Source organism: Bos indicus x Bos taurus, chromosome 15 (genome assembly GCF_003369695.1).
Source record: "Bos indicus x Bos taurus breed Angus x Brahman F1 hybrid chromosome 15, Bos_hybrid_MaternalHap_v2.0, whole genome shotgun sequence".
In the NCBI taxonomy this organism is placed as follows: Eukaryota; Metazoa; Chordata; class Mammalia; order Artiodactyla; family Bovidae; genus Bos; species Bos indicus x Bos taurus.
In genome coordinates, this window is record NC_040090.1 from 55,030,638 (window position 1) to 55,055,899 (window position 25,262).

At 47.2% G+C, this 25,262-nt stretch overlaps 2 protein-coding genes across 18 annotated transcripts in view; both read right to left on the bottom strand.

The window, feature by feature from the left end:
• PHLDB1 (pleckstrin homology like domain family B member 1) overlaps positions 1–8,100 on the bottom strand; it is a 48,753-nt gene extending 40,653 nt beyond the window's left edge. For 6 of the 17 annotated variants that reach the window (XM_027563564.1, XM_027563565.1, XM_027563566.1 and 3 more), the window contains exons 1-5: positions 7,849–8,099; positions 3,452–3,564; positions 2,124–2,204; positions 1,345–1,468; positions 253–423 (exon numbers count right to left, since the gene is read on the bottom strand). In XM_027563564.1, coding sequence (XP_027419365.1) covers positions 253–423; positions 1,345–1,468; positions 2,124–2,183 — 355 coding nt within the window. In that variant the 5' untranslated portion in view covers positions 2,184–2,204; positions 3,452–3,564; positions 7,849–8,099. Of the gene's footprint in view, positions 1–252; positions 424–1,344; positions 1,469–2,123; positions 2,205–3,451; positions 3,565–7,848 lie in introns of all 17 variants that reach the window. The other 11 variants (XM_027563572.1, XM_027563570.1, XM_027563569.1 and 8 more) reach the window with 6 other exon arrangements.
• Positions 8,101–12,478: 4,378 nt separating this feature from the next.
• Positions 12,479–25,262, bottom strand: part of ARCN1 (archain 1) — a 29,874-nt gene continuing 17,090 nt past the window's right edge. The window contains exons 6-10 of the mRNA XM_027563580.1: positions 21,528–21,693; positions 19,058–19,205; positions 18,652–18,760; positions 16,072–16,276; positions 12,479–14,418 (exon numbers count right to left, since the gene is read on the bottom strand). Of these exons, the coding sequence (XP_027419381.1) occupies positions 14,329–14,418; positions 16,072–16,276; positions 18,652–18,760; positions 19,058–19,205; positions 21,528–21,693 (718 nt within the window). The 3' untranslated portion in view covers positions 12,479–14,328. The remainder of the gene's footprint in view (positions 14,419–16,071; positions 16,277–18,651; positions 18,761–19,057; positions 19,206–21,527; positions 21,694–25,262) is intronic.

A 25,262-nucleotide genomic window follows, 5' to 3' on the forward strand; every position in this document is an offset into this window, starting at 1 on the left:
GCAGGCAGTGGAACCTCTTCTCTCTCTTCCCACTATGGTGTGAGAGGTAGGGTGGGGCAACCAGAGAAAAGCCGGTCTGGATGCTGGCTGGGGTTTTGAAATGCACCTGATCCAGATGCACCTGAGCACCCCACCCCCAACTTGGCCACTCAGGCAGTTACCATGGCAACCAAAACAGCAGGCTTCCCCTGCACCTGTCACGCACAAGCTTTTAAACAGAGGCTCCCTGGCTTCAGGGCTGGCAGACCTTACCCTGAGTGAGCCGAGTGGGCTGCCGGACCGGGAGCCCATCAATAGTGCAGGCATTGCCGCAGGGGTAGAGGGTGAGGGTGCCCCGCAGGTTCTCGATGTAGCAGTGCTCCGGAGCCAGGCCTGGACCCTGCAGTGAGATGTCCCTGGCTGCAGAGCCAATCACGGTCCTCCCTGAAGACAGGAGGCAACTGTCAGATTCCGGTCCAGGCTGAGGAGGCAGGGAGGGGCTGGGAGGGCCACGGTGGGACTCGACTGCCATCTCCTACTCTGGGGAGAATCACGGCCCACCCTGTGGGGCCCCTGAGCCTGGTGGAGACAGTGAGGGGTAGAAGCCCATCTCGGCCGCAGAAACAGAAAGGCCCAGAGGACACCGAGGATCCGCAAACTTAGTAGGAGCTTCTTCTGCAGAAGTCCCTCAGTCCCTCCAAGCCCCCCTCCCCAGGACCTTTCTCTCCTTCCTATCCTCCCCCACCTTTTCTTCCAGCTCTCCCTCCCCCCTCCTCTCCCTCCCTTCTGCCACCTGCAACCCTTGCCCTCCTCACACCCCCTCTCTCCTGGCCCCTGGAGGGAGAGAGCTCCTGGACTGGTATTTGGAGAATGTGGGGAATGTAGTATCACCCGGGCAACAAATGCCGCCAGGAGAGGAGACAGGAAGGGCAGAAGCTGCAAGGTGGAGGGGGCTGTGCCAGGGCCTAACTTGGAGGTCTGCCCCACGCCCATCTTGCCCATCTCTCCAGCTCCACCAGCACCTTCTCCTTGGCCAGGCATGGCCCTGGAGCAGAGCCCCCTTTCTTCTTGGCCACACTGGTTGCCAAGAGCCATGAGCTCTACTATTTCAGGGCTCTCCTCCTGATTTCTAAGCTGATCTTTAATCCCTGTCATGGAGCCAGAATTAGTCTGGGGAGGCACAGACAAGGGAAGCAAGCTAGGGGGCGGGAGGTGGGGTGGGGTGGGCATTGTGACATGGCCTCCTATTTGGGAGAGGTGAACACTGCCAGCAGGTAGCAAGAGGGGCCCCCGCATGCCTGGATTTCCAAGCAGGAATGTCTGTAAGGATGGAGGGGTGGCAGTTGGGATGCACCCCAGACTCACCTTCCTCCAGTGGCAGAAGGGTGATGGCTGTGCTGAGCCGCCCGCTGCCCAGGCTCACCAGATGGGGTTTGTCCGTCTGCACTTTCAGCCCTTTGCCTGTTTCGATCAGGTCCAAGGGTCCTTTCTGCAGGTGGTGGAGGTAAGGGATGAGCATCATGAGAGAGTCCAGGCTGGCACCTTACCACGCTAGTCCTAGTCACACGAGCACTCTCTCCAGCACCTGCCCTCTCTAAAGGGCTCTGTAGGCGTTGAAAGGCTTAGCACAAAATCTTGTGCAGAGCAGTATTCCGTTAAATTGTAATTAGACCTGAATCTAGGCCACTAACTCGTCCCACTGGATTTATCTCAAGTCTTGGTTTAACTGCCCCTTTTGTCTATTAGGACAGAAACAAGTAGAAAGTAAGGAGAACTGGGAGGTGCTTGCTAAGAGTTGGGGGGGAGGTTGCTACAGAGGAGACCAATCAAGACTTATCCCTGTAGACTTGTCCACGGCAATCCACTTGGCCACGGCTTGCCCCTGTTAAACTTAATTACAAGAGAGGGCAGGGCGGAAACAGATACAGCTCCGAGTCAATCTGTAAACCACTTCCTGACTTTCAAAAGGTATTTTCTGGGTGAACCAATTAACCTAATTCAGCTAAAGACTTAGCTATGGGGACCTGGGGACAAGCATGGAGGTAGTGTGGTTCTCATTCTTGAGCTGGGACCACAGGGAGGGAGAGGAGCCGACCTGTCCCCACCAGACCACCTTCTTGCCCCATGGCCCTAACCTTTCTCACCTGCACCAGGCCCGGGGTCTTACATCCAGGGCCCACCTGGTTCCTATTGAGAGTGTCCATGTTCCTGGGGCCCCAGAGCTCCTGTGGACACAGCAGAAAACAGGTGAGGCAGGGATGCCGGGGCAGAAAGGGGCAAGGAGTGGGTTCTGCAGCAGTGTTCTCAGGGCAGGGGCAATGGCACCACGGCTCGCAGCAAGCTCCTGCTAAGGAGACCTGGGGGCAGTTCAGGAGTTTGGGGTTCGATGGGGGCCGTGTAGGGGGGAAGGGGGGTGGTGCCATGTCTTCAGCCACAACACAGGTCAGCATGGATGCTACCCCACCACACTGGCCCTGACCCCCACCCCCGAAAAGTCCTACAGGGCCCAGACTGTACGCTGGTCTCTCTTGCCTCTGACAGCCAGGACCCAGGCCTTGGCAGTTGAGGACCCTCGGGCACCTGAAGCCATAAGAAAGTGGGGAAAATCTACCTTAGAGAGGAAAGCTAGCTCAAGGCGGCCCCTCCAGGGACACTGGTAGACGGGGGGCCCCAAGCAGGTGGCATGGCTGAGCGGGCGCTCCCTTCCACAGCCTCTCCCCCTTTCTTTTCCCAGGGGTCTCAGAAGGATGTTTTCTTAAAGGAGACACGAGGGGGAAATGCCACTATTCCTGCCATCTCTGTCTCAATTCCTGAATCCTCTCCTCCCCAGAAAGCATCTTAACCCCCCGTACACAATCAGGAAAAATAAAAAATAAAAAACCCCAGTGGTGACTAACACTGAGAATATAGGACTCTTGGGTTCTCAACCTGATTTGGTACCATAGGGAGCTGAGGTCCTTAGAACCAGAGGTAAAACAGACTCCAGAGCTCCAGAGCCTTCCCCTCTGTGGCTCACAGTTTTGGTACCTGAGAACTGTGAGGAAGGAGCTTTGTGTACTAATATGTGCCTACATGCCCATCCCTTGGCCAGCTTGCTGAGGTGAGAAACTTCCTATTGACTGCTGAAATGTTACTGGGGAAGCTGACGAGAGTGTGACCAAAGGGAGGGAGGGAGACCCAGGAAGGCAGGGTTCCCTTCCACTTTCTCTTCCAGCCATCTTCTAAGAGACTTGGAGAGGAAGTGGGGGCAGGAGCCAGCACTCCAAGGAGTGTCTGACCCTGGCAGTGGGGCCCAAAGGCCTTAGCAATAGTGTTACTAATTTTACCCTCCCAGCTTCCACCCTTCCGGACCTGGACTGAATCGTCTCCGTCACCATTTCCACCCAAGCTGGAGGAAGAGAAGCTGGAACAGGGCCTGAGGCCCACCCCCAAGTCTGCCTGGGAAGAGGGAAGGCAAAGGCCGTTAACCTACACCAAGGCTCAAGCCGGCCTGGCACCTCCCCAGGAGATCTGGCCAAGGAAAGAATTTCCAGGGACAAAGATGGCTGCACGGCTTCTTTCAACTCAGGGAAGTCCTTCAGCTTTCTGAGGGAGAAGAGGCAAGAGAGTGGGTTAGGGATATAAGCATATACAAAAGAGGGGGTAAGAAAAAACAATGAACAATGGTGAAGGAAAGGCATCACTGGGTAACAGAAAGAGCTTTACACTGGGATGCAAGAGCCTTAAATTCTAATCTTGACTTTCTTATTTATTAGCTGAGAGACCTTGGGCATGTTATTTAACTGTTCTGAGTGTCAATCGTTCTCTATAAAAGTGGAATAATGATTTATATTTAAAAAGAAGATTGTCTGGATTACTGCTTGCCTGGGGCTAGGTGTGGAATGCGTGAACCAATTAGACCTGTCAGAGGGACCATCTAATGAGCTATAAATGGGCAGATTTGGGGGGCATGACAGAAATGTTCTAAAACTTATTTGTGATGATGGTTTGCCCAGATCTGTAAATACACTAAAAATCATTGAATGTATACTTAAGTGAATTTATGGTATGAACATCATACCTCAATAAAACTATTAGTTTGGTTGTTGTTGTTGTTTAAGATGATTGTCTTAGAGATTCAGAAAGTGAAAGCTGCTCAGTCCTGTTGGACTCTTTGCAACCCCATGGACTATACAGTCCATGGAATTCTCCAGGCAAGAATACTGGAGTGGGTGAAGTGAAGTGAAATGAAGTCACTCAGTCGTGTCCCACGACTCTTTGCGACCCCATAGACTGTAGCCTACCAGGCTTCTCGGTCCGTAGGATCTTCCAAGCAAGAGTACTGGAGTGGGTTGCCATTTCCTTCTCCAGGGGATCTTCCCGACCCAGGGATGGAACCCAGGTCCCTGGCATCGCATGTGGATTTCTTACCAGCTGAGCCAAAAGGAAAGCCCTAGAGATTCAGGTATTATACCAAATGCCACTCTGTGAAGTGCCAAGCACCGTAAATATGCCAGTTACTAGTATGAGCTTCCTGAACTTAAGTCACTTCACTTTTCTGGGCTTCAGTTTCTTCATCTGTCAAGTTTGTCGCCATCACTCTGTGAGGGAGCCGTGAGTGTGTTCACTTATTTACACCACGGATTTCAAGTAGCGATAAAGCCTGTAAAGGAACGAGGTTGATGGGGGAAAAGAGTGATTGGAGGAGAGAAGAGAAGGGAATAAGGAGGTGAAAGAACAGGAAGAGATAAGGAGAGAGGTGTAGGGAGAGACGGAGAAGATAAGAAAAGATGTAGAGACAGGGAGGCGCGAGGCTGTGGCTCCAGGTCCGAAACTCAATCCAGGTGGAGTGGAGATACACCAGATCAAGGCATTCCAGCCCGCGGGCGGTGCTCTGACCCAGGGGCTGCACAGCGGCCCGGAGAGCCGCCACCGGGGGGCGCCCTCTCTTCCCGCCGCTCCCCCGGCGGGGAGAGCTAAGCGGGCTGCGCCGGGGCGCCCCGCAGCGGCCCCAGCGGCCGACCTGCTTCCGTCCCACCCGGCTGCCCACTGCCCTGGGCTGTAATTATACCCACCCGACTCACCCCTCCCGCCTCCGCCGCAGTCCTGGGAAACCCCGCCCGCCTGCTGCCAAAAAAAGGCCCCTGCGGTGGGTGTCTGGCTCTCTGGGAGGAGGGGCTGGGGAAGCGCCGCTGTCAGCCCCGGCCCTCGATAGCGTTCTCCCACTGCGAGCTGAGACCTCCAAGCGCCTCCTCGGGCGCAAGGTGGCAGAGGCCTGGGTGTCTAGAGAGCCCCGTGTGGGCGAGGCCGGGGCTCCAGCAGGTGACCCCGCGCCGGGCCTTGCGGCCTCCCGGCCCAGCGCGAACGCCCGGGCATCCAGGCCACCGGGGATCCTCTGCCCTACTTGGACCCCAGCTCTCTGCCCGTGTGGGGCTCCCAGAGTCACCAGTTCGGGGGACTCGGTCGGTCCATTAACGAGGGGCGCGGGAGGCCCTGGCGAGCGACTGTAAAGGTCCAGAACCAACAGGGATTGGAGGAAGTCCAGCCTCCAAATCAGGCCCCAGAAGAAAGGCCGGAGGCCGGCCCAGGAGGAGAGCGGTCCCCTGTGGCCCGGGCATCGCACGGCCCAGGAGCGAGGCCGAGTTGGGATCCTTTCGGCCCGCGTCTGCCCTCGAGGAAGGGTCGCTGGCAGAGGAAGGGGCCGGGAAGGGAAGGAAACTGAGGCCGGGAGCCCAGCGGGCGAGGCGCCGGAGCCGGGCAGGGGCCGGGGAGGACGTAGGGGAAAGGACGCAGAGAACTTGACTGTTAGTCGCTCAGTCGTGTCCGATTCTGCGATCCCATGGACTGTAGCCCGTCAGGCTCCTCTGTCTACAGGACTTTTCAGGCAAGAATACTGGAGTGGGTTTCCATTTCTTCCTCCAGGAGATCTTCCCGACCCGGGATCGAACCCACGTCTCTTACATCTCTTGCACTGGCAGGCAGGTTCTTTACCACTAGCGCCACCTGGGAAGCCCTCAGAGAACTTTAGGAGATGGAAAACCGAGGGTCTGCGGAGGGGTGGGACGGGAGGGAAGATTAAGGGTTTGGAGAGAAAAATAAAAGAGGGAGACTGAAGAGTGAGGGAAAAGGAGGGTTGCGGAGAGAAGACTTAGGGCAGAGGATGGGGAGGAGGGGAAGAAGGTGGGAAACAGGATGGAGTCCAGGGGACGCAGGGGAGGCGGAGGGGGAGAGGAGAGACAGGGACCGAGAAGGAGAACGACTGGGGGGACGAGGGAGATGGGGGAGACTGGGGACAGACGAGTGCTCAAGGTAAGGGGGTGACGGTCCGGGGGAGCAGTCGAAGGTACCCAGGGCCTTGGAGGAGGAGACCGGCGTGGGGACGGGAGGTGAGGCTCTGGAGTGAAAGAGGGGTCCAGAGGGCTGGCCTGGGGACCCAGCTGTGGACAGAGACTGTAGGCGGGCAGCCGGGGCTGGAGCAAGCGGTGGAACGAGGCGCGAGTGTAGTTTGGGGCTGTGATTTTATTTGTGTGCGGAGTGGAGGTGGGGTGCCTCCGCACGGAGGGCTCCCTGCTGCCCCTCGCCGCCCTCCGCCAGGTGGGACAAGGCAGCAGTGTTGGGCCGCCCCGCCCGCCGCTGACGCCGGACAAGCGGCCTTTCTTTGGCCGTGCCGGGAGAAGGGGCCGCTTGTTTGCGCGGTCCGGGAAAGGCGCGGCCCCCAGACACCGCCGGCTCCCCGCGGGCGGCTGCGGGAGGGGGCCGCGCGCGTAGCATTCGTGTGTGCGGACTGTGTGTGATGGGCGTGAGCGGCAGGTGGGTGTGTGAATCCCGGGCTGCGTGTGCGCGGGGGCCGCAGATGTGGATGTGGGCTTCCTGCGAGAGCGGCGGGTGCTTGGCGTGCGTGCGGAGTGGGTAGAGGTCTAGGTGTGTGTTGGACCCCACACGTGTCACGGCGGAGAGACGGGCGTGTCTGCGTGGAGTGCGCGGTGGGAAGGGTGCGTGGGTGATGCCGGGTGGGGCGCCGAGTGTGTCTGCGCGTGGGTTGCCTGACGTGGTGGGGGAGGTTGTGTTTGTGTGTAACCGGCCCGATGAGTCAGTCCCCGGAGCCTCCCGGACGGCTGAGCTAACGGACCCAGAATGCAGCTCCGCCCCGGCGCCCTGGGTCCCCCGCCGGGCCGCTGCATCTCCCCGCCCAGCCTCCGCTAGCGCGCGCCTCGGCGGAAGCGTCCGTGGAAGCCTCGGCAACCCCGCGGCCCCTCCCAGTCCCCCACCGCCCCCGCCCGCGCGCTTCCCCTTCCCCGAGGAGCCCGGATGACCTGGCTCAGCCCCGGTACGGGGGAACTCCGCAAGGGATTCGAATCTGGACTATGCGGGCGTGGCAAGGGCCGGAGACTCACGGCTCCCACGGTCCCCCCTCCAGCCTCCTGGACCGCTAAAGACGCGGGGCCCTGGCAGGGCCCAAGAGGCCCCAGATGTGCCACCCATCCCCTGAACACACCCAGTGGTTCCTTCAGGACAGCACTGCCTCCAAGCCCGACTCCGCATCCCTTTCCTGTCCCATCAAGGCGGCCCAGCCCGGGAAGGGAGCTGAGATGCCCCCAGGGTACCCCGCTGTCCTGGCGCAGGGCTCTCAGTCCTTCTGTCGGCGGGAGAAGGGAGGTGTGGGGAGCAGGCGTACAAGACCCCACGAGTGTCGCCCAGTCGCACGCAAGAAAGTCCTGGGACAAGGATCCGCGTTCCCCCCGGGGCGGCGGGCGGCGGTGGCGGGGCAGAGCGCAAGGGCCCCCTCTGGCGGCGGCGCCGGCAGCGGCTCGGGAGGGCAGGAGCAAGCCGCTCCCGGGAGAGCAGCGGAGCCCGCTCAGCACAAAGCCCCGGGTGTCCCTACACACTCACCTGCGGCGCCCCTCTTCCCCGACCGGGTTCTTCCGGGATCTTCCAGCCCAGAGCTGGTCTGAGGGCTCTCGCCAGGTCCCCGGGACTTCCTCTTATCCCGTCCCAGCCGCGCAGCGAGCGGGACCCGCAGGCGTAGCGGGAGGGAGCGCCCTCACCTCGAGGGGAGAGGGGCACACCGGGTCTTTTGCCCAGCTCGGCAACCGCGGCCCCAGGCTCCGAAGGACACTCTTGCTTTTCCCTGGAAGCCCGCTGAGTAGGAGGAGAGCAAGTGGGTCCCGCCTTCCTACCCACCCCCTCCCCCCGCTAGTCCCCGCCCCCGTCCCCCGTCCTGTCCTCTGGCCAGCCAGAGGAGACGCCCTTGTGGGACTGGAGCCCAAGGTCCCCCCACCCAGCCTTTCCCATAGCAGCACCTCCCCCCACGCCTGCACAGCGCGCGCTTTGTTCATCTCTGCAGCTGGGCTCTCCACCACCACCACCAAGTGCGCACCCCTGGCCCCACTCGCCCTCTCTTTCGGACTCTCCTGGACCACCCTCCACCCCTAGGCCTTAAGGCTCTTCTGAGGGTGTTTTCCCGTTTCTCTCTAGTCCGCCCCCTACTCTTTTTTTTCACTTTAGATGCCTGAATCCTCCATCAGCTCCCAGTGAACTTCATGGTCGCAGCCGTACAACATGTTCTTAACATCTCGGAATATCTGCTGAAGGTATCCAGGTCTGTCTGCCCTCTGTCGCCCCTTCTCCTCATCCTACTCCAAGCCCCTCCGCCAGGACGAGCTGTAAATGGGGTTAATAACCGTCCAGATAGGGCGTCACAGATATTTCTAAAGATACATATAAAAAAGGCATGGTAAAATGCCACGCCAACTGTAAAGCATAGAAAAACCGAATGGAATTATCACCTTGCCCCCGTGTCACTCCACCCCCACCACAACGCGCGGGATTACAGTTGGGAGGCAAACTGGTGCTCAAACTGGTTGAGCACAGCATCCTGTAGCAGTTTGGGTCTCTGTAGGAGTAAGGGTTTAATAAGGAAGAAGTGGGTGGGGAGGACCTGAAAACCTTAGAGAAGCCTGGAAACTGAGCCTGGGAGAAAGTCATTCTCCTTTTCAACCACCAACCGAAATCCAAGCTGACAGCCGATCCTTACCTTGTAAAGCCAGCTCTTGCCCCAGGAGACTGATGGGGGAGGACCTAGGGATCTGAACTCAGCCAGACTGGACCTTTGAAACCTGCAATGGAGGGATCCCTGAGACTGTTCCTCCCTTAAGGATAGGAAGCAGAAAGCCCCCAAGGCTGTGACATTCCAGTGAGCAGGGGACAGCAGAAAATAATTTGTCCTCTTTGGGTGGACAAATCTTGTTCTGATTCAGTGCTTTTACTGTGCACCCTCCCTGTTTAACCCAGGAACAGCAGGAGGCTGAACTGCAGGAACCTTTGGTCACTCATTGACAGGGCCAGCACTAGCAGGGGGACCCTCCCCACACCCAGCTGGAGGCTGGAACCAACGGGACTAGAAGCAGGAGGGGGTGGATGGCTCTTTGCAGCTACCTGCTGTAGCTAACAGAGGTCAAAATATCAGGCTTCAGCATGTGCCATGGTATCAGGAAGCCCCAGGATCTGTCTGGGGGTGGGGGAGCAGTGTTGAGAGTAGAAGCCTCTTATTCTTTCTTCATATCGTTTGAGGATCATAAAAGTATTTTAACTTTGAACACCTTTCATGAAGCAGATCACAACAGTAATTTTCAGGCTATTCTGTTAAATAAAAAGGAAACAAACCCCAAACTTGTATCTTATGTGCCAAGACCCAGCATTTGAGGGAAGAGGCTCAGATTGGGGTGCCTCACAGACTTCACTTAACTGTGCTTCACAAATCCAACTCTTCCTTACTGTCTTGGTCAGGAGGAATTTTGGGGAATAATCAAGCCTGTCACAGATGCTAAAGCAGGGGGTTGAAATATCACCCAACTGCTGTCCTCCCAGCCCAGCAGTCCGCTGAGCCCATGACAAAGGCTCTGTGCAGTGTGTCCTTGCTCCCGCTGTGTCGGGGCCCTGTGTTCCCACAGTTAGAGCACTCAGGGGACTTCAGACCTACCATCACCACCCTCCACCCCCACCCCGCTCCACATCTGGAGCCCATCAAAAAGACTCAGTGCTCTCACACAGTTACGCAAGAGGTCGAGCAGCTGGAAGCTCAGAAAGGGGGAGGAAGAGAGAAGAAAGCAGAAAACAGCTTTCCAAGCATGCTTCAGACTTTCCGAGGTGGAAGCAGGGGGAGAGGGCAAAGGCTGGGTGTGGAAGGAAGAGTGGATTTTTGAAGGCCCTCTGCACTTGGTTATGAATGCCAGGAGTGGATTTCCACACCCACCCTGTCCTAGCCACAGCACATTTCCCAGCTGTCCCTCCTCTCAAATTGTACTCCCTCCAGCCTCAGAAAGAGGTGATTATTGCTCATTACAGCAAGCAATCTCTGTAGATACACACCCTACCCCAGGAAGCTATCCCTTCTGGCGTCTTTGAATCCTGAACTCAGGCATCATTAGTGTAGGTGTGGTGGCACCAATGATGCCAAGTAACTAACTCCTCACTGCATCCAACCTGGGGAGAAATTTCAAACCTTCAGTAGCTGAAAAGAGCAGAAACTCTCTTCTCAGCCTGTTTTTGAAATTATGCAATCTACACTTCTATTCACAGCTAAGATACTTCCAAGCTGAGTGGAAATTTTGTGTAGGATGGAAGACTGGACTTGTCTACCTTCCGTGGCTCTGAACCTTCCTATGAGCAGAAACGAACAAGGATTCATTCCGGCAAAAAGTGGGAAACAAGACCTATTTCCATTTCTCTCAGGGCTTTGAATTTGTAACACTTCTTTCCCAAACAGCACATCAACCTGATCACAGAATTACACCTATGGAAGTTCCCATAACCCCTGCCCTATGAACAGCAAGGCAAAAAACTTTCTGGCCTGTGCAGGTAGGGGATAGGGGAGTGGCCTAAGCTTTTAAACTGCCTGGTTGCTTGACCTCTTGTGTTTAGAGGGGACAACAGCTCAGTTTGGAAAAGTAAACTTCCTAAAGACTTGTCTCCTCATCAATCACTAACTCCCTAGGGTGAGAGGTGAAACTGACTCTTGTAGAGATGTCTGCTCTTGGGTTAGGAGCAGTACACAGCAGCCAACCTACTTGTGGATCTTCTAGGAGTTTCAGAGCAGCTCTACAGCTGCAGGTGTATTTACCAAAGGGGGCAAAAAGAGGGAATGGCAAGAAAGGATGGTTGCAATGAGAGTTGTGCATAACACAGGGGAGTCAATTCTGCATTTTTGCTTCCTTAATTCCTTTAAAACCTACCAGACTAAAGCCCTCACCCTTAGAGACCTGCACTGAGTATCCCGGGTGGCAGTTGATGTGTGTCTGCTTTAGCAAGAAAGCTACACTTTTAAGGAGGTACAGCTGTTGCTTCCAGTTCAATTTCAATCTTCTTGAGGATGGGGACTTTCTATTTTCCTCTTCCTCCAATGAGCCCTGCAGATATAAACTTTTTTTTTTGGATCTTAGCTCACCAACCAGGGCTCGAACCTGCAGCCCCTGCAGTGGAAGGGCAGAGTCTTAACCACTGGACTGCCAAAAAAGTCCCATGTAACTTTTTAAAAAGCTATTCTGTATAGACTCTGGAAATCTCTGAGAGGCTACCTAGTGTGTACGATGTTAACTGAGGGCAATGTTTCCTGCAGCGATGCATGGGCTGACTGATTTGGGGTTTGATACTGAGTAGACCAATGACAGACCTTTTCTTAAAAGGAACTCAATTCCCTCCCTACCTCCTCTATGTGGAATTAATTAACCCAGAGCAGGAACCACAAACCTCCTACCTACATCAAACAGAATGCTCAGTCAGATCTAATTATTTTGTTAGTCTCCCTCACAAGCAGCCAACAAAAAGTCCACTCGACACCATGGAGGTATCAGCTGCCAGAGGGTATGGTGTGGGTTTGGTGTGCTTCATTTCACTGGATTAACGTTACAGCCTCAGGGAGCCAAGCTACACTTTAGCAACATTAGACAAGATACTTGCTAGTTCTCTTAAGGAAAAAAAATTCAAAATCTTCCCTCTCACCATTAAGATAAAAACTTATTCATTCCAGAAACTTATTATTCATCAGAGATTTGCCTTCCAATTTGGTGACATTCTATAGTTTTTAAATTGAAATAGAGAGTAAGGAAGCAGCCTGTTCTGAGGCATTTCCCAAGGCATTCATCACTCATGCCTGCATCACTTACTTACCACTGTTTGTCTAATGGGGAAGAGAGTGCACCAAAATATCACCACCTATGTTACTCCTTCAAGACGAAGCTTCATTTTTCTGATTCTACAACTGCCCCTGACAAAATGAGGATCAAAAGCCCACAGTGTCATCAAATTCAAAAGCTACTGTCAGGAGTACATGTGTGTGTATCTCAAATGTAGAAAAATACACAAGGAGGTACAATACTTGTTACAGGGAGAAAAGGTAATGAATACTCTTAGTATTTCCTCTTAAAAGAAACATATCATTAATTTTTAATCTTAGATCCCATTACATCATTCTGAATCAGCAAGAAGACACCAAAGTATGAGAGGGTCAACAGTCTAAAAAACATTCATTTTATAATACTTTATTTGATTAAAGAATCTGTCTTCTTTGTGTACACTGGAATGTTATATTCCCTATGTATTTTACAGGGTTACAAAATGTCTCTCATTTTAAATATTACCCCAAAAGTAATTTCAGAAAAAAAAGTTTTTGTGAAACTAAATCTCACTTTTAAAAAATCATATGGACAAGCAACTCTCCAACAAAACTGAATTAATAAGATTCCTTGTCTACATAACTACATGACAGATTTCTTGTCCCAGTCCCGTTCCTCAAAAAACCTTATGTGGAAACCAAGCTAGAGATAAGGATTCTTCCCTGATGCGATTAAGGGGAAGGGAAAGGCCAGAAATTTCTTTGGCAAACAATTCCATCCATGGCCATTTGTGTGTGACTGCTTTGCTTGAAGTACAGGACACTCTTTGCAGGGAAGGCCAAATGTTGTTCAGAGTGGGAGTGGTACTCTCCAACCAGCTGAAAGTGCAGGAGGTCGTCTCCTGTCATCTGTCTATTCCTCCGCCTGTGGCTGCAGCCTGGCAACAACTCTACCAATCCCCAGTGCAAATTAAAAGCCAACGCTAGGCCGGCTGATGCAGTCTTCTCCACTGAAGAAATAATGGATGAGGGGGGCGCTGAGAAACAACCACTACACGATGACACTCAACAGAAAAGACATAGGGGAGAAAAAGGAAGGGTTTCAGAGATGGGAAGGATAGGCTGCTGAAAAAAATGTTGAGGCGGCTAGAAAGGAGTATTATCAGCAATTCCTATATAGCAATATAATCAGCTGCATCTTGAGAGGCTAAAGACCTGGTGGTGAGACTGGAGTCTCCTTGACAGTTTAGGGCCCATGGGATTGGCACAAAGACTCTGAGGGTTCAGCCTCCAAAATCATAACCTTATTTCAGATGGAAAGGAAAAAACTGATGACATTTAGAGAACATTCAGGAAGAGGGAGGTGGTCAATCTCAGGAATGTGAATGGATTACAAAGACCATGAGCTATCATGTATTAGCTGAAGTACCCAAAATGTGGAGAATGGAAGTCTGGGTGGCACCAGCAGCAAACATGATTACCTGCGGGTATGAAATCCCTAACTGGACATGACCCTTCTCCTCCCGGACACCTTGAAGCTGGGGGGGCTATGCCACCTGAAAGCTGCTTCTCAGCTGTCTTTACACAATAGGATTCACAGTAGTGTTCTAAAGCAGAGCGACAAGCCTGAAAGGAAAACAGCTTGGCAAAGGAATGGAGGGATGAACAGATATAGGAAAATGACATAAGACAACCTTATCTTTTAATGTGTAGACCTCATACTTCTCAAGCAGTTTACTTGCATAGTCCACAAATCAAGGCTGGATTAGATCAACCTGTTACGGGAGTGCCAAATACAATGCCTATTTGCAGATGATCCCAGGGCTTGACTGGATATACAAAAGAAAAAAACTGAAGGTAAAGAAGTGTGAAAGATTAAAATCTTCCACAGAGAATACTTTTTAAAAATAAAGTATGAAATATAATATATTTAAGGATTCAAATAAAAGAACAACTTAGGCAAAGGGAGAGAATGTTTAACTGGGGGCATTCTCTGGAGAGCTTGCTTTCCTGCTGGCCAGTAAATCTGCCAAAGAAATCAGCAGCCTTTCCCTTTATGGTGTGTCATTGGTTTGCCAAAGAACGTCTCTGTGACAGTGAAACACTGAGGGTGAGTTGAGGGTCCTTGCGCTCAGAGAATCGTGCACTGTGTTTGAAAAAAAAGGGTCTCCAATGGCTTGTGGGTTTGGAAAAAACTCTTCAGCCACTGTTGGCTTCTTCTTTATTTGAAAATTTTCCTTTTCGGTTCCTTCTTCTTGATACTACAGAATTTCATACTTATCCACTAGGAAAGTGGTCTCTGTGGAAAACCTTACAGGGCTGTTTCCATCTACCTGGGTCACTTTGGTAACCTAGGAAAACAAACAAGGAGTAAGGTAAAGCAGAACAGCGGGTCTTCAAGGTGCTGGCTAAATTCTCAGTACAGAACAGACCAAATTCACCAAAGCAGTATTAAAAGTTTAACTCAGAAATACTAAAAAAGTTCAATTCACAACTGTAGCTCACAGCATCACTCTTCCCCATCAACATGATTAATCTGTTCTTTGACAGAAAAGACAACTCCTGGGATGACATGTAGAATGGTATTAAGTAAAAGGTCCAGAGTAAGCGGCCACTGCCCAGGCCCTGCCCTATAAAACCCATTAGGTCACAGACATTCTATAAGGATGGCCAATTAACATTTTGACCCAAAAGGCAGTATTCTAACAACTCGAGATTACTTGTTAAAAGTTCTCTCAAAGTCTCTCTAAGCTACTCTATCATACTTATTTTCCAGATATGGCTGGGTTGTTCTAATGAGATTTCTTTTTATTAATAATAATAAACATCCAGTTTAATGAATTACCTGTAACAATGGTGCCTGTAATGGCACCAACATAAAACCTGAACCACTGACTCACATTTTCTAATGAAATTCTGATAGAGCAATTTATACTCTCCTGTTCTTCAAATGGTCCCTAACAGGAAAACGTCTCGGGTTCAACAATATGCTCCAATACTGATGGGGCTGAGCCAATAACTGAGTGGGGGCAGGGGAGAGAGAAAACTGACAGAGGAAATTATAACTTTCCAAGCACTTAAGAGGAGAGACAGAAACCATCTGGAAAGGTAAGAGTGCAAATCAACAAGTCAGAGGGGAAGATGACAATATAAACTCGGTGCTTGTAATGCAATTTCAAAAACTAGAAAAACAAGGAGTTAAAAATAATGACCTAAACAGTTTACAGGGAATTTCCTGGCAGTCCTGTGGTTAGGATTTGGCACTTTCACTGCCATGGGCCTGGGTTCAGTCCTGGTTGAGAAACTAAGATCCTGCAAGCCATGTGGTGCAGCCTAAACAAATAAATAAGGAACAGTTCACAAATTTCCACTGTTTTGTCTACCTAAAGGACAAAGTTTACAGCAGAAATGGCTTATAATGATCCATATTAATGATGGGAAGCAGTCTTTGGGTTCAAATCAAGTGACAATACTACAAAAGGGATTACTAAGTCATGTGCTAAATGCTTTGGTAAATGATTCTAAGATACATGAGATTATTGAACACACAGGCAACTAAGAGATATGACTCCTGCACAACCCATAACACTTTTATATATAATCACATTCAATTTCTTTATCTGATCTAGAGAAAAAAACTGAAATAAAGCAGGTGAAGAATCTGACCAAGACTGTGGCTCAGCATTAAAGAATCTGCCTGTAATGCAGGAGACTAGGGTTTGATCCCTGGGTCACGAAGATCCCGTGGAGGGCACAGCGACCCACGCCAGTATTCTTGCCTGGAGAATCCCATGGACAGAAGAGCCTGGTGGGCTATAGTCCAAAGGGCTGCAAAGAGTCGAACATGACTGAAGCAACTGAGCATGCACGCAATACAATGAGACAGCAATGGAATCCATGGAGGACATCATTTTTTCTGATTTTCTGCTCTATGAAGTCATATTGCCTATTAAACATCTGTTCTACCACCTACCCCGTGTAAGATTTCTATTAAAAGGGAATACCTGTATGTTACAGTAATTTTTTTTGGAGATGAAGGAGACTTGAACAGGGAAGAAGTCATTGGGCTGCCCAGCAATGCTGAACTCAAGGCTGCCACTCTTATTTTTGGCATCAATCACTGGCAGGCACCACTCCAAGGTATTTCGTCGACTGTCATGTCGATACTCGCCATCAATCTCACCAATCACTGGAGCGCCAACACCAGATCTGCCACAAGAAACACCCGTGTCAAGTCAGCTGTCCAGAGTTAGAAAAACTCTGCCAAGGAAAACCAGCCCCAAAGTTGATTATGCTTCTCAAATTCTTCCTGCTTTTATACAGTCCTAGAAAAAATTAGACTCCTTAATAACCTCAAGGACCCTTACACTGGTTAAGGGTTTCACTCATCCCTTCTGTAGGTACAGATATATGCAACCGTAAGTAACTGGCACACAGTCATGAGCTGTTCCAACTTATGGACTAGATCTGGAGCTGGCAGGGGACCGAGACTGACAAATGTGTGAAGTGGGATATATTTCAAAAAATCCTGCACTGATGGTTTGCTGCACTGTCAAGAAGGAATTTTAACATAGTGTTGTTCTCTTTATAGATGCCAATGAGGGGAAAAACAGGTTGATAGTAACAGTGGGGGAGAACTTAAAATGCCTATGGTTATTTAGAATGGAAATGAATTTGGACCTCTGAGAATGTTTTCAAAAGATTTCAGAATGTTTCAAAACTTACTGTAGTTGATGGCAGTGGGTTTATTTGATTTACAATCCAGGAAATGAACTTTTATTTGGTAAGTGAAAGAACAACTGCCCCTGGGCAAAATGTGAGCATGATGGGAAAGAGATACACAATTGTCCTAAATCTGCAGGAGAACCAGGGCTAGTGAGGATGTATTTCACACCCCCACACATGGCTGACAGGCAGTGTCACCTACTCCTACACATTCTAAATTTACCACATTTTAATTCACCAGTGACATCCAATGTTTGCATTAGGGGCTCCGTAAATAAGGGAGACCAGAAAAACTTTGATAAAGGGTGAGATAACACAATTAACTCTTTTATGGTCCCAGTTGTATGTATGTTTCTTCCCTTTGCCCTTGTTCCCATTCTGGTTCTGAGCTCTAATTTGATCAGTTCTAGACAAAAGGGTAAAGTGCTGTCCAAGGGTCTCTTCTGGAGACTGTTGCAAAATTGAACTAAGACACAGGAAACCACCATAACCACAATTATAGGGTAGATGGAGAGGCCCAAAACTTGTGGCATCCTAAAAATAGTCTCGCAAAATAAATCTTGACAAAATAAAACCCACACCTGTCACCAACGCCCAAGTCTCAGGACGGTTCAAGGCAGACATCTACTGTTCTGAAACAAAAACCAAGCTGTGAAGAATTAAGATGATTAGCCCATTAAGGGGGACACTGGTTATAACTCATATTTTAAAAAATGGAAATAAGAATGACTAAAACCAGACCTGGCCATGTCAAGACCTGAATCAAACTACAAATTAATTTAATTTTAATTCAAATTAATTTAAAATTAATTTGAATAAACCTGCATATTAAATTAGAACCATTTTCTCTGTAATAATAACTGGGCAATTTAATAGTAAAAACACACTAAGAATATACTTACTAGGTATTCATTATTAAGGCCTATACTTAATCATGGGGATGCTGAGAGGCAGAGGAGAGGAGCAGGGATTCAATGGTGAAATAATAATAGTTCAGTCACTAGAAATGCTAGTGAGGAGATAAAGAAGAGTATTTCTAGGTGATCCTAGAAAGTATGCCATTTAAGCATACATCAAAACTTACTGGAACTAAACTTCTGGGGGTGATGGATTTTTTGTTATTTTAATTGTGATCATGGTTTCACAGGTGCATATAGGTCAAAACTTATCCAATTGTACAATTTCAACATATGTAGTTTATTGCATGTCAACCATACCTCAATGAAGTTGTTAGAAAACTTTCTGAAACTAATGCAACTATCTTGTTTCACCAAAATAGTACCCTGAAATCATACTCTCATCTTTAGCTGGTAACTTAGCAAAGAAGGTGAAAAAAGAAGAATTCAGTCTGACAGACTCAATTTCTTCTTTAAGAGTTGCAAAACAAAACAGAGAACTGGCTCCTCCTTCTGGAAACCTTCATTACTACAGGAACAAACTGAAGACCAACATCTGAAAACACAGCTTTAGAACTACAACCAGCTTTGTATGTTTGGCTTTAAAGTCAGTAATATGCACTCCTTCAAAAGTATACAGTTGTATACATTTTGACAAATGTAGCTTGTAAGCACATTACAATCAAGTCACAGAATATTTCCATCATCTCCAAAGTTTCCTTGTGCTCCTCTGCAGTCAAATGCCTGATTTCTCTCCCAAGAGTATTACCTTTTCAGAATGTCTTATACATGGAATCATACAGTTAGTATGCAGTCTTTTGTACCAAGCTTCTTTCACAACTGGCCTTTGTATCTTATATATCTTAGCATGGACAGTCAGCTAAGTGTGGCCTCCAAAACTGAGTTCTAAAAGACTAGTTCTATAAGCTCACTATAGAAAAAGTGATTATGTGGGGAACTTACGGGAGTGGAATGGTGATAACCACATCATTCAGTTCTAAATTATCTTCTTGTAGCTCATATTCTATGTTGACATCACAACCATTTCCACTTTCTGAGGGCCAGCAATTAACTGAAGACAAAAGCAAAGCAAGTATACTAGAACATTAGGGAAAGAATGAGGCAAAGTTAAGACTGCAAATCAAAACTGATACCAGCAAGCCCTAAAACATTCTAATGTAAACTACTGGAAACAATGGTTTCAAAATTAAAGATATTAAAAATTAAATCTAATCATTAAAATACAGTCCATTTTAAAAGGTCATTTTGTCAAAAAGAATTACGGCAGTAAGGATAAAAGTGCACAAGTCAGGGCTATTTCTAATTCTCAGTGCAGACTAGCTTAGTAGGACTGGCCAGAGGCACTTACTTGTCAGTGGAATAAAAGACTCCTCTGTGGTCTGTAGTCTCCACTTTAGCACCCCTACATCACTGTTGACTGGAAATGACTTCTCTGGATTCTTCAAACCAATTAGAGATTCTGCAGTGAAAAGTTTTTTATCCACATTTGGATGGGTCTGAAATGAGAAAGGAAAGAAAATTTCTGAGGTTCAGACATGACAAGACAGGAAATAAATTCTTTTTGGTCTTACATGGCCCATAATCTAAACATCTAAAACAGGGTGCCTAAAAAATTCCAATTATTTTTGATTTTGAAGAAAGATTTCCCTTCTTCAAAGACTGTGTTTTAAAAAATTTTGACTGCACTGGGTCTTCACTGCGGTGAGCAGACTTAGCAACCCCATAGCACATGGGATCTTAGTTCCCCCACCAAGGATCAAACCCACATCCCCTGCATTGGAAGGTGGAATCTTAACTACTGAACCAACAGGGAGGTCCCTGAAAGACTTTTAAAGATTTAAGACATTTAAAAATAGCAATAAAGTAATTTTTACTCTAACCATTTTGTTTGTAAGTAACAAGTTAGTAATTTTGTAACTGAAAAAGTTAAAAGACCATCAGCCAAGTCCTTTACACAATACTTTAGGGGGAGCAGCCTCATGGTGAGGCCAAGCTTGCCAAATAGAAGAGCAGGGTCAGAGCTTGATCCGCTGTCTTTGTCACACAGTAGTGCTCACCTTACCCTAACGAAGGAGAGGGAAAAGCTCTGTGCAAACCCTACTTGCAATTTTGTGTAGAGAGCTAAAGTTGCTCAAACTCAGGCCAAATAAGATGGACCAATCTTTTTTAAAGAAGTCATATTAGGGGAAAAAAGGGAAAAGAAGAAACTTTTGGATTGATGACTACATACACTTTACAAGCCAGCAATGCTACTGTCAAATAATATAAGCACTACTTCCAAAAGACAATTGTGTGTTGGTTATGCTTTTCAACTGTGGTGTTGGAAAAGACTCTTGAGAGTCTCTTGGACTGCAGTGAGATCCAACCAGTCATTCCTAAAGGAAATCAGTCCTGAATATTCATTGGAAGGACTGATGCTGAAACTCCAATACTTTGGCCACCTGATGCGAAGAAGTGACTCATTTGAAAAGACCTTGATGCTGGGAAAGACTGAAGGCAGGAGGAGAAGGGGATGACAGAGGATGAGATGGTTGGATGGCATCACTGACTTGATGGACATGAGTTTGTCAAGCTCCGGGAGTTGGTGATGGACAGGGAAGCCTGGCACGCCACAGTGCATGGGGTCGCAAAGAGTTGAACACGACTGAGCTGAACTGAACTGAACTATGAAGGAGGGAAAAAAGCAGACAAAATCATCTTCTTCTCTGAAAAGGCTTTGTTCTTGTGACAAGAGATGTAAGATCAACTATCTAAATAAAATATAACAATCTTCCTTGGTGGACCAGTGGTTAAGACTCTACACTTCTAATGGAGAGGAGGTGGGTTTGATACCTGGTCAGGGAACTAAGATCCCATACTCCACACAGCATGGCCAAAAATTTTTAAAAATAAAATAAGACAGGACTTCTGTGGCTCAATGGTAAAGAATCCACCTGCCAATGCAGGTGACCAATCCCTGATTTGGGAAGATCCCACATGCCACGAAGCAACTAAGCCCGTGAGCTACAACTGTTGAGCCTGTGCACCAAAACTATTGAGGCTATTTCCTAGAGCCTGGAAGCCTCAACTACTGAAGCTCGTGGACCTAGAGCCTATACTGTGAAACAAAAGAAGCCACTGCAATGAGAAGCCTGCACACCATAGCTAGAGAGCAGCCTATGCAGCAACAAAGACTCAGCCAAACCATCAATAAATAAAATTTTTGAAAATAAGTAAATAAAATGTAACAAGAACAACTGTTATAAAGGCTTCTTAGAAAGAAGCCACATAGGTGGAACATACTTATTTTTAAGAATTCTATGTACATTTCGAATATACCATTAGATACTACCCTTCAGCTAACAAAACAAGCACTGGCAGTTTATAGAGTAGCAGAATGTGCAGTGTCATAATTTGTTTTAATAAAATACCTGCCCATTAAGTTTTAAAACTTGTTGTTTCTTTAACTATACTTCAAGCAAAATCCTAAATGAATTTACTTTTGCATAATAGTAACAAATAAGCATCTCTTTGTACCTCTGTGAGTATGAAGTCATTTATTAGATTTCAAAATGACCTTTCACTCAATTTCAATATTAAAAGGCCATACTAATACAGCTGCTGTCAATCACTCACAACTGGCTTGGGAAGGCATTTATCGACTCAAGGCATCCACTGTAGACAACAGATTAACTTTTTTCCTATGCATTTAGAATGGTACTAGTTACATAAAATAAATAATCATCTGTGTTCTATGGTTCATACAGGAACTCCAGCTGAACAAGACTGTGCTAAGTAGACAAAACCTTAATAATCCCTTATTAAAAGCCTCTATGCACCTGTAGCTGTACTCCTTTCTTGTCTTCATTTTCCACATGAAGACGAATTCGGCCAAATTTATCATCTGAGATCCTAAGCATGATCATGCCGTGCAGCTCCATGTTCTGTAATCCTCCATCTCGGCCACAGGTTAATGTGATCTTTTCCTCAATCTTCATGTGCACACTGTAGAGAAAGAAAAATGAATTTGTTCAGAAAGGTAAAAACCAGAATTCCCTTTCTCTGGGGCTTAATGTTGATTAGCCACCAGCAACTTGTTTTAAGGTGTTGCTGCCATATGTATCAAAATTTATAGCATTATACAAACTATTACATTTTGTTAAAAATTTATTTTTGATTGCTTTGGGTCTTTGTTGCTGTACGCCAAACTATTACATTTAGAATGGATAAAAAGCAAGGTCCTGCTGTACAGCACAGGGAACTATATCCAATCTCCCAGGATAAACCATAATAGAAAAGAATTCCTATATCTATATATGCATAACTGAGTCACTCTGCTGTACAACAGAAATGAATACAACACTGTAAATCAACTACATTTCAATTTTTTAAAAAAGGAAAAGAATACTTTATCACTATAGAAAATAAAATAAAGCATTATATCCTTAGGTTTAGCGATTCTTCATTGTACAGTAAGTCTGCACCTGTACAAAACAATGTATGTTATTCACTGAAAAACTGTTTGCAATATCAAAAGTTTAGAAACAAATGTCCATCACTAGGAGGACGACTTAAATACATAAAAGTATGTCGACAAAATGAATACTGAGCAATTACAAGAAAAAGAGGAACAACTGACAAAGTTTTTTATTTGAAAATAATATCAAAAATTAAAAAATCAGGGACTTTTGTGGTGGTCCAGTGGTTAAGATGCTGCACCCACAGGGAGTGGGTTCAATCCCTGGTCAGGGAACTAAGTTTTCACACGTTGCATGGTGTGGCCAAAAAAGAAAAAAAAAAAAAAAATTAAAATGGTAACACGAATATATGTATACTTTTTTATCTATTGCTAATATTTTATCCCATTTGTTTGATCATTTGCATCTCTATGTAACTATATTTTACTTTTTCTCCTGAATTATTTACATGCAGATCATATACATCATGGTCCCTTACCCCTAAACATTTTTCAGAATGTACTTTGTGAGAATACGATATTCTCTCACATAACCACAGCTCTGTCATTAACTTCATAAATTTATCCGTTCAGTTCAGTTGCTAAGTCGTGTCCAACTCTTTGCAACTCCATGGACTGCAGCACGCCAGGCTTCCCTGTCCAACACCAACACCTGGAGCTTGCTCAAACTCATGTCCATTAAGTCGGTGACGCCATCCAACCATCTCATCCTCTGTTTTCCACTTCTCCTCCTGCTTTCAATCTTTCCCAGCATCAGGGTCTTTTCAAATGAGTCACTTCTTCACATCAGGTGGCCTAAGTATTGGAGTTTTCAGCTTCAGCATCAGTCCTTCCAATGAACACCCAGGACTGATCTTTAGGATGGACTGGTTGGATCTCCTTGCAGTCCAAGGGACTCTCAAGAGTCTTCTCCAACACCACAGTTCAAAAGCATCAATTCTTCAGCGCTCAGCTTTCTTCACAGTCCAACTCTCACATCCATACATGACCACTGGAAAAACCATAGCGTTGACTAGACAGACCTTTGTCGGCAAAGTAATGTCTCTGCTTTTTAATATGCTGTCTAGGTTGGTCATAGCTTTTCTTCCAAGGAGCAAGCATCTTTCATTTCATGGCTGCAGTCACCATCTGCAGTGATCTTGAAGCCCCGAAAATTAAAGTCTGTCACTGTTTCCATCATTTACCCATCTATGCGCCATGAAGTGATGGGACCAGATGCCATGATCTTGGTTTTTTGAATGTTGTGTTTTAAGCCACTCTCCTCTTTCACTTTCATCAAGAGGCTCTTTAGTTCTTCTTCGCTTTCTGCATAAGGGTGGTGTCATCTGTGTATCTGTTATTGATGTTTCTCCCAGTAATCAATTGATTTTTCACTTAATTACAGGAAAAAATTTCCTTATAACACCCCAAAAAGATGTCCTTTTCATCATAGGGGATTGGAATGAAAAAGTAGGAAGTCAAGAGAAAGCTGGAGTAACTGGCAAATTTGTCCTTGGAGTACAAAATGAAGCAGGGCAAAGGCTAACAGAGTTTTGCGAAGAGAACACACTGGTCATAGCACTCTCTCTTCCAACAACACAAGAGAAGATCTACACATGGACATCACCAGATAGTCAATACCGAAATCAGATTGGTTATATTCTTTGCAGCCAAAGATGGAAAAGCTTTATACAGTTAGCAAAAACAAGACTGGCAGCTGACTGTGGCTCCAATCATGAACTCCTTATTGCCAAATTCATACTTAAATTGAAGAAAGTAGGGGAAACCACTAGACCATTCAGGTATGACCTAAATCAAATCCCTTATGATTATACAGTGGAAGTAACAAATAGATTCAAGGAATTAGATGCGATAGAGTGCCTGAAGAATTATGGATGGAGGTTCATGACACTGTACAGGAGGCAGGGATCAAGACCATCCCCAAGAAAAAGAAATTCAAAAAGGCAAAATGGTTGTCTGAGGAGGCCTTACAAATAGCTGTGAAAAGAAGAAAAGCTAAAGGCAAAGGAGAAAAGGAAAGCTGTACCCATTTGAATGTAGAGTTCCAAAAAATAGCAAGGAGAGTTAGGAAAGCCTTCCTCTGTGATCAGTGCAAAGGAATAGAGGAAAACAACAGAATGGGAAAGACTAGAGATCTCTTCAAGAAAATGAGAGGTACCAAGGGAACATTTCATGCAAAAATGGGCAAAATAAAGGACAGAAATGGTATGGACCTAACAGAAGCAGATATTAAGAAGAGGTGGCAAGGATACACAGAAGAAGTGTACAAAAAAGATCTTCATGACCCAGATAACCACAATGATGCGATCACTCACCTAGAGCCAGACATCCTGGAATGTGAAGTCAAGTGGGTCTTAGGAAGCATCACTACAAGCAAAGCTAGTGGAGGTGATGGAATTCCAGCTGAGCTATTTCAAATCCTAAAAGATGATGCTGTGAAAGTGCTGCACTCAATATGCCAGCAAATTTGGGAAACTCAGCAGTGACCGTGGGACTGGAAAAGGTCAGTTTTCATTTCAGTTCCAAAGAAAGGCAATGCCAAAGAATGTTCAAACTATCGCACAACTGCACTCATCTCACACACTAGCGAAGTAATGCTCAAAATTCTCCAACCCAGGCTTTAACAGTATGTGAAGCATGAACTTCCAGATATTCAAGCTGGATTTAGAAAAGGCAAAGGAACCAGAGATCAAATTGCCAACATCCGCTGGATCATAGAAAAGGCAAGAGAATACCAGAAACAATCTACTTCTGCTTTATTGATTATGACAAAGCCTTTGACTGTGTAGATCACAACAAACTGGAAAATTCTTCAAAAGATGGGAATACCAGACCACTTTACCTGCCTCCTGAGAAATCTGTTGTCCAGAAGCAACAATTAGAACTGGACATCATACAACAAACTGGTTACAAATACGGAAAGAAGTATGTCAAGTCTGGATATTGTCACCCTGCTTATTTAACTTTTATGCAGAGTAAGTACATCATGAGAGACTCTGGGTTGGATGAAGCACAAGGTGAAATCAAGATTGCCGGGAGAAATATCAATAACCTCAGATATGCAGATAACACCACCCTTATGGCAGAGAGTGAAGAA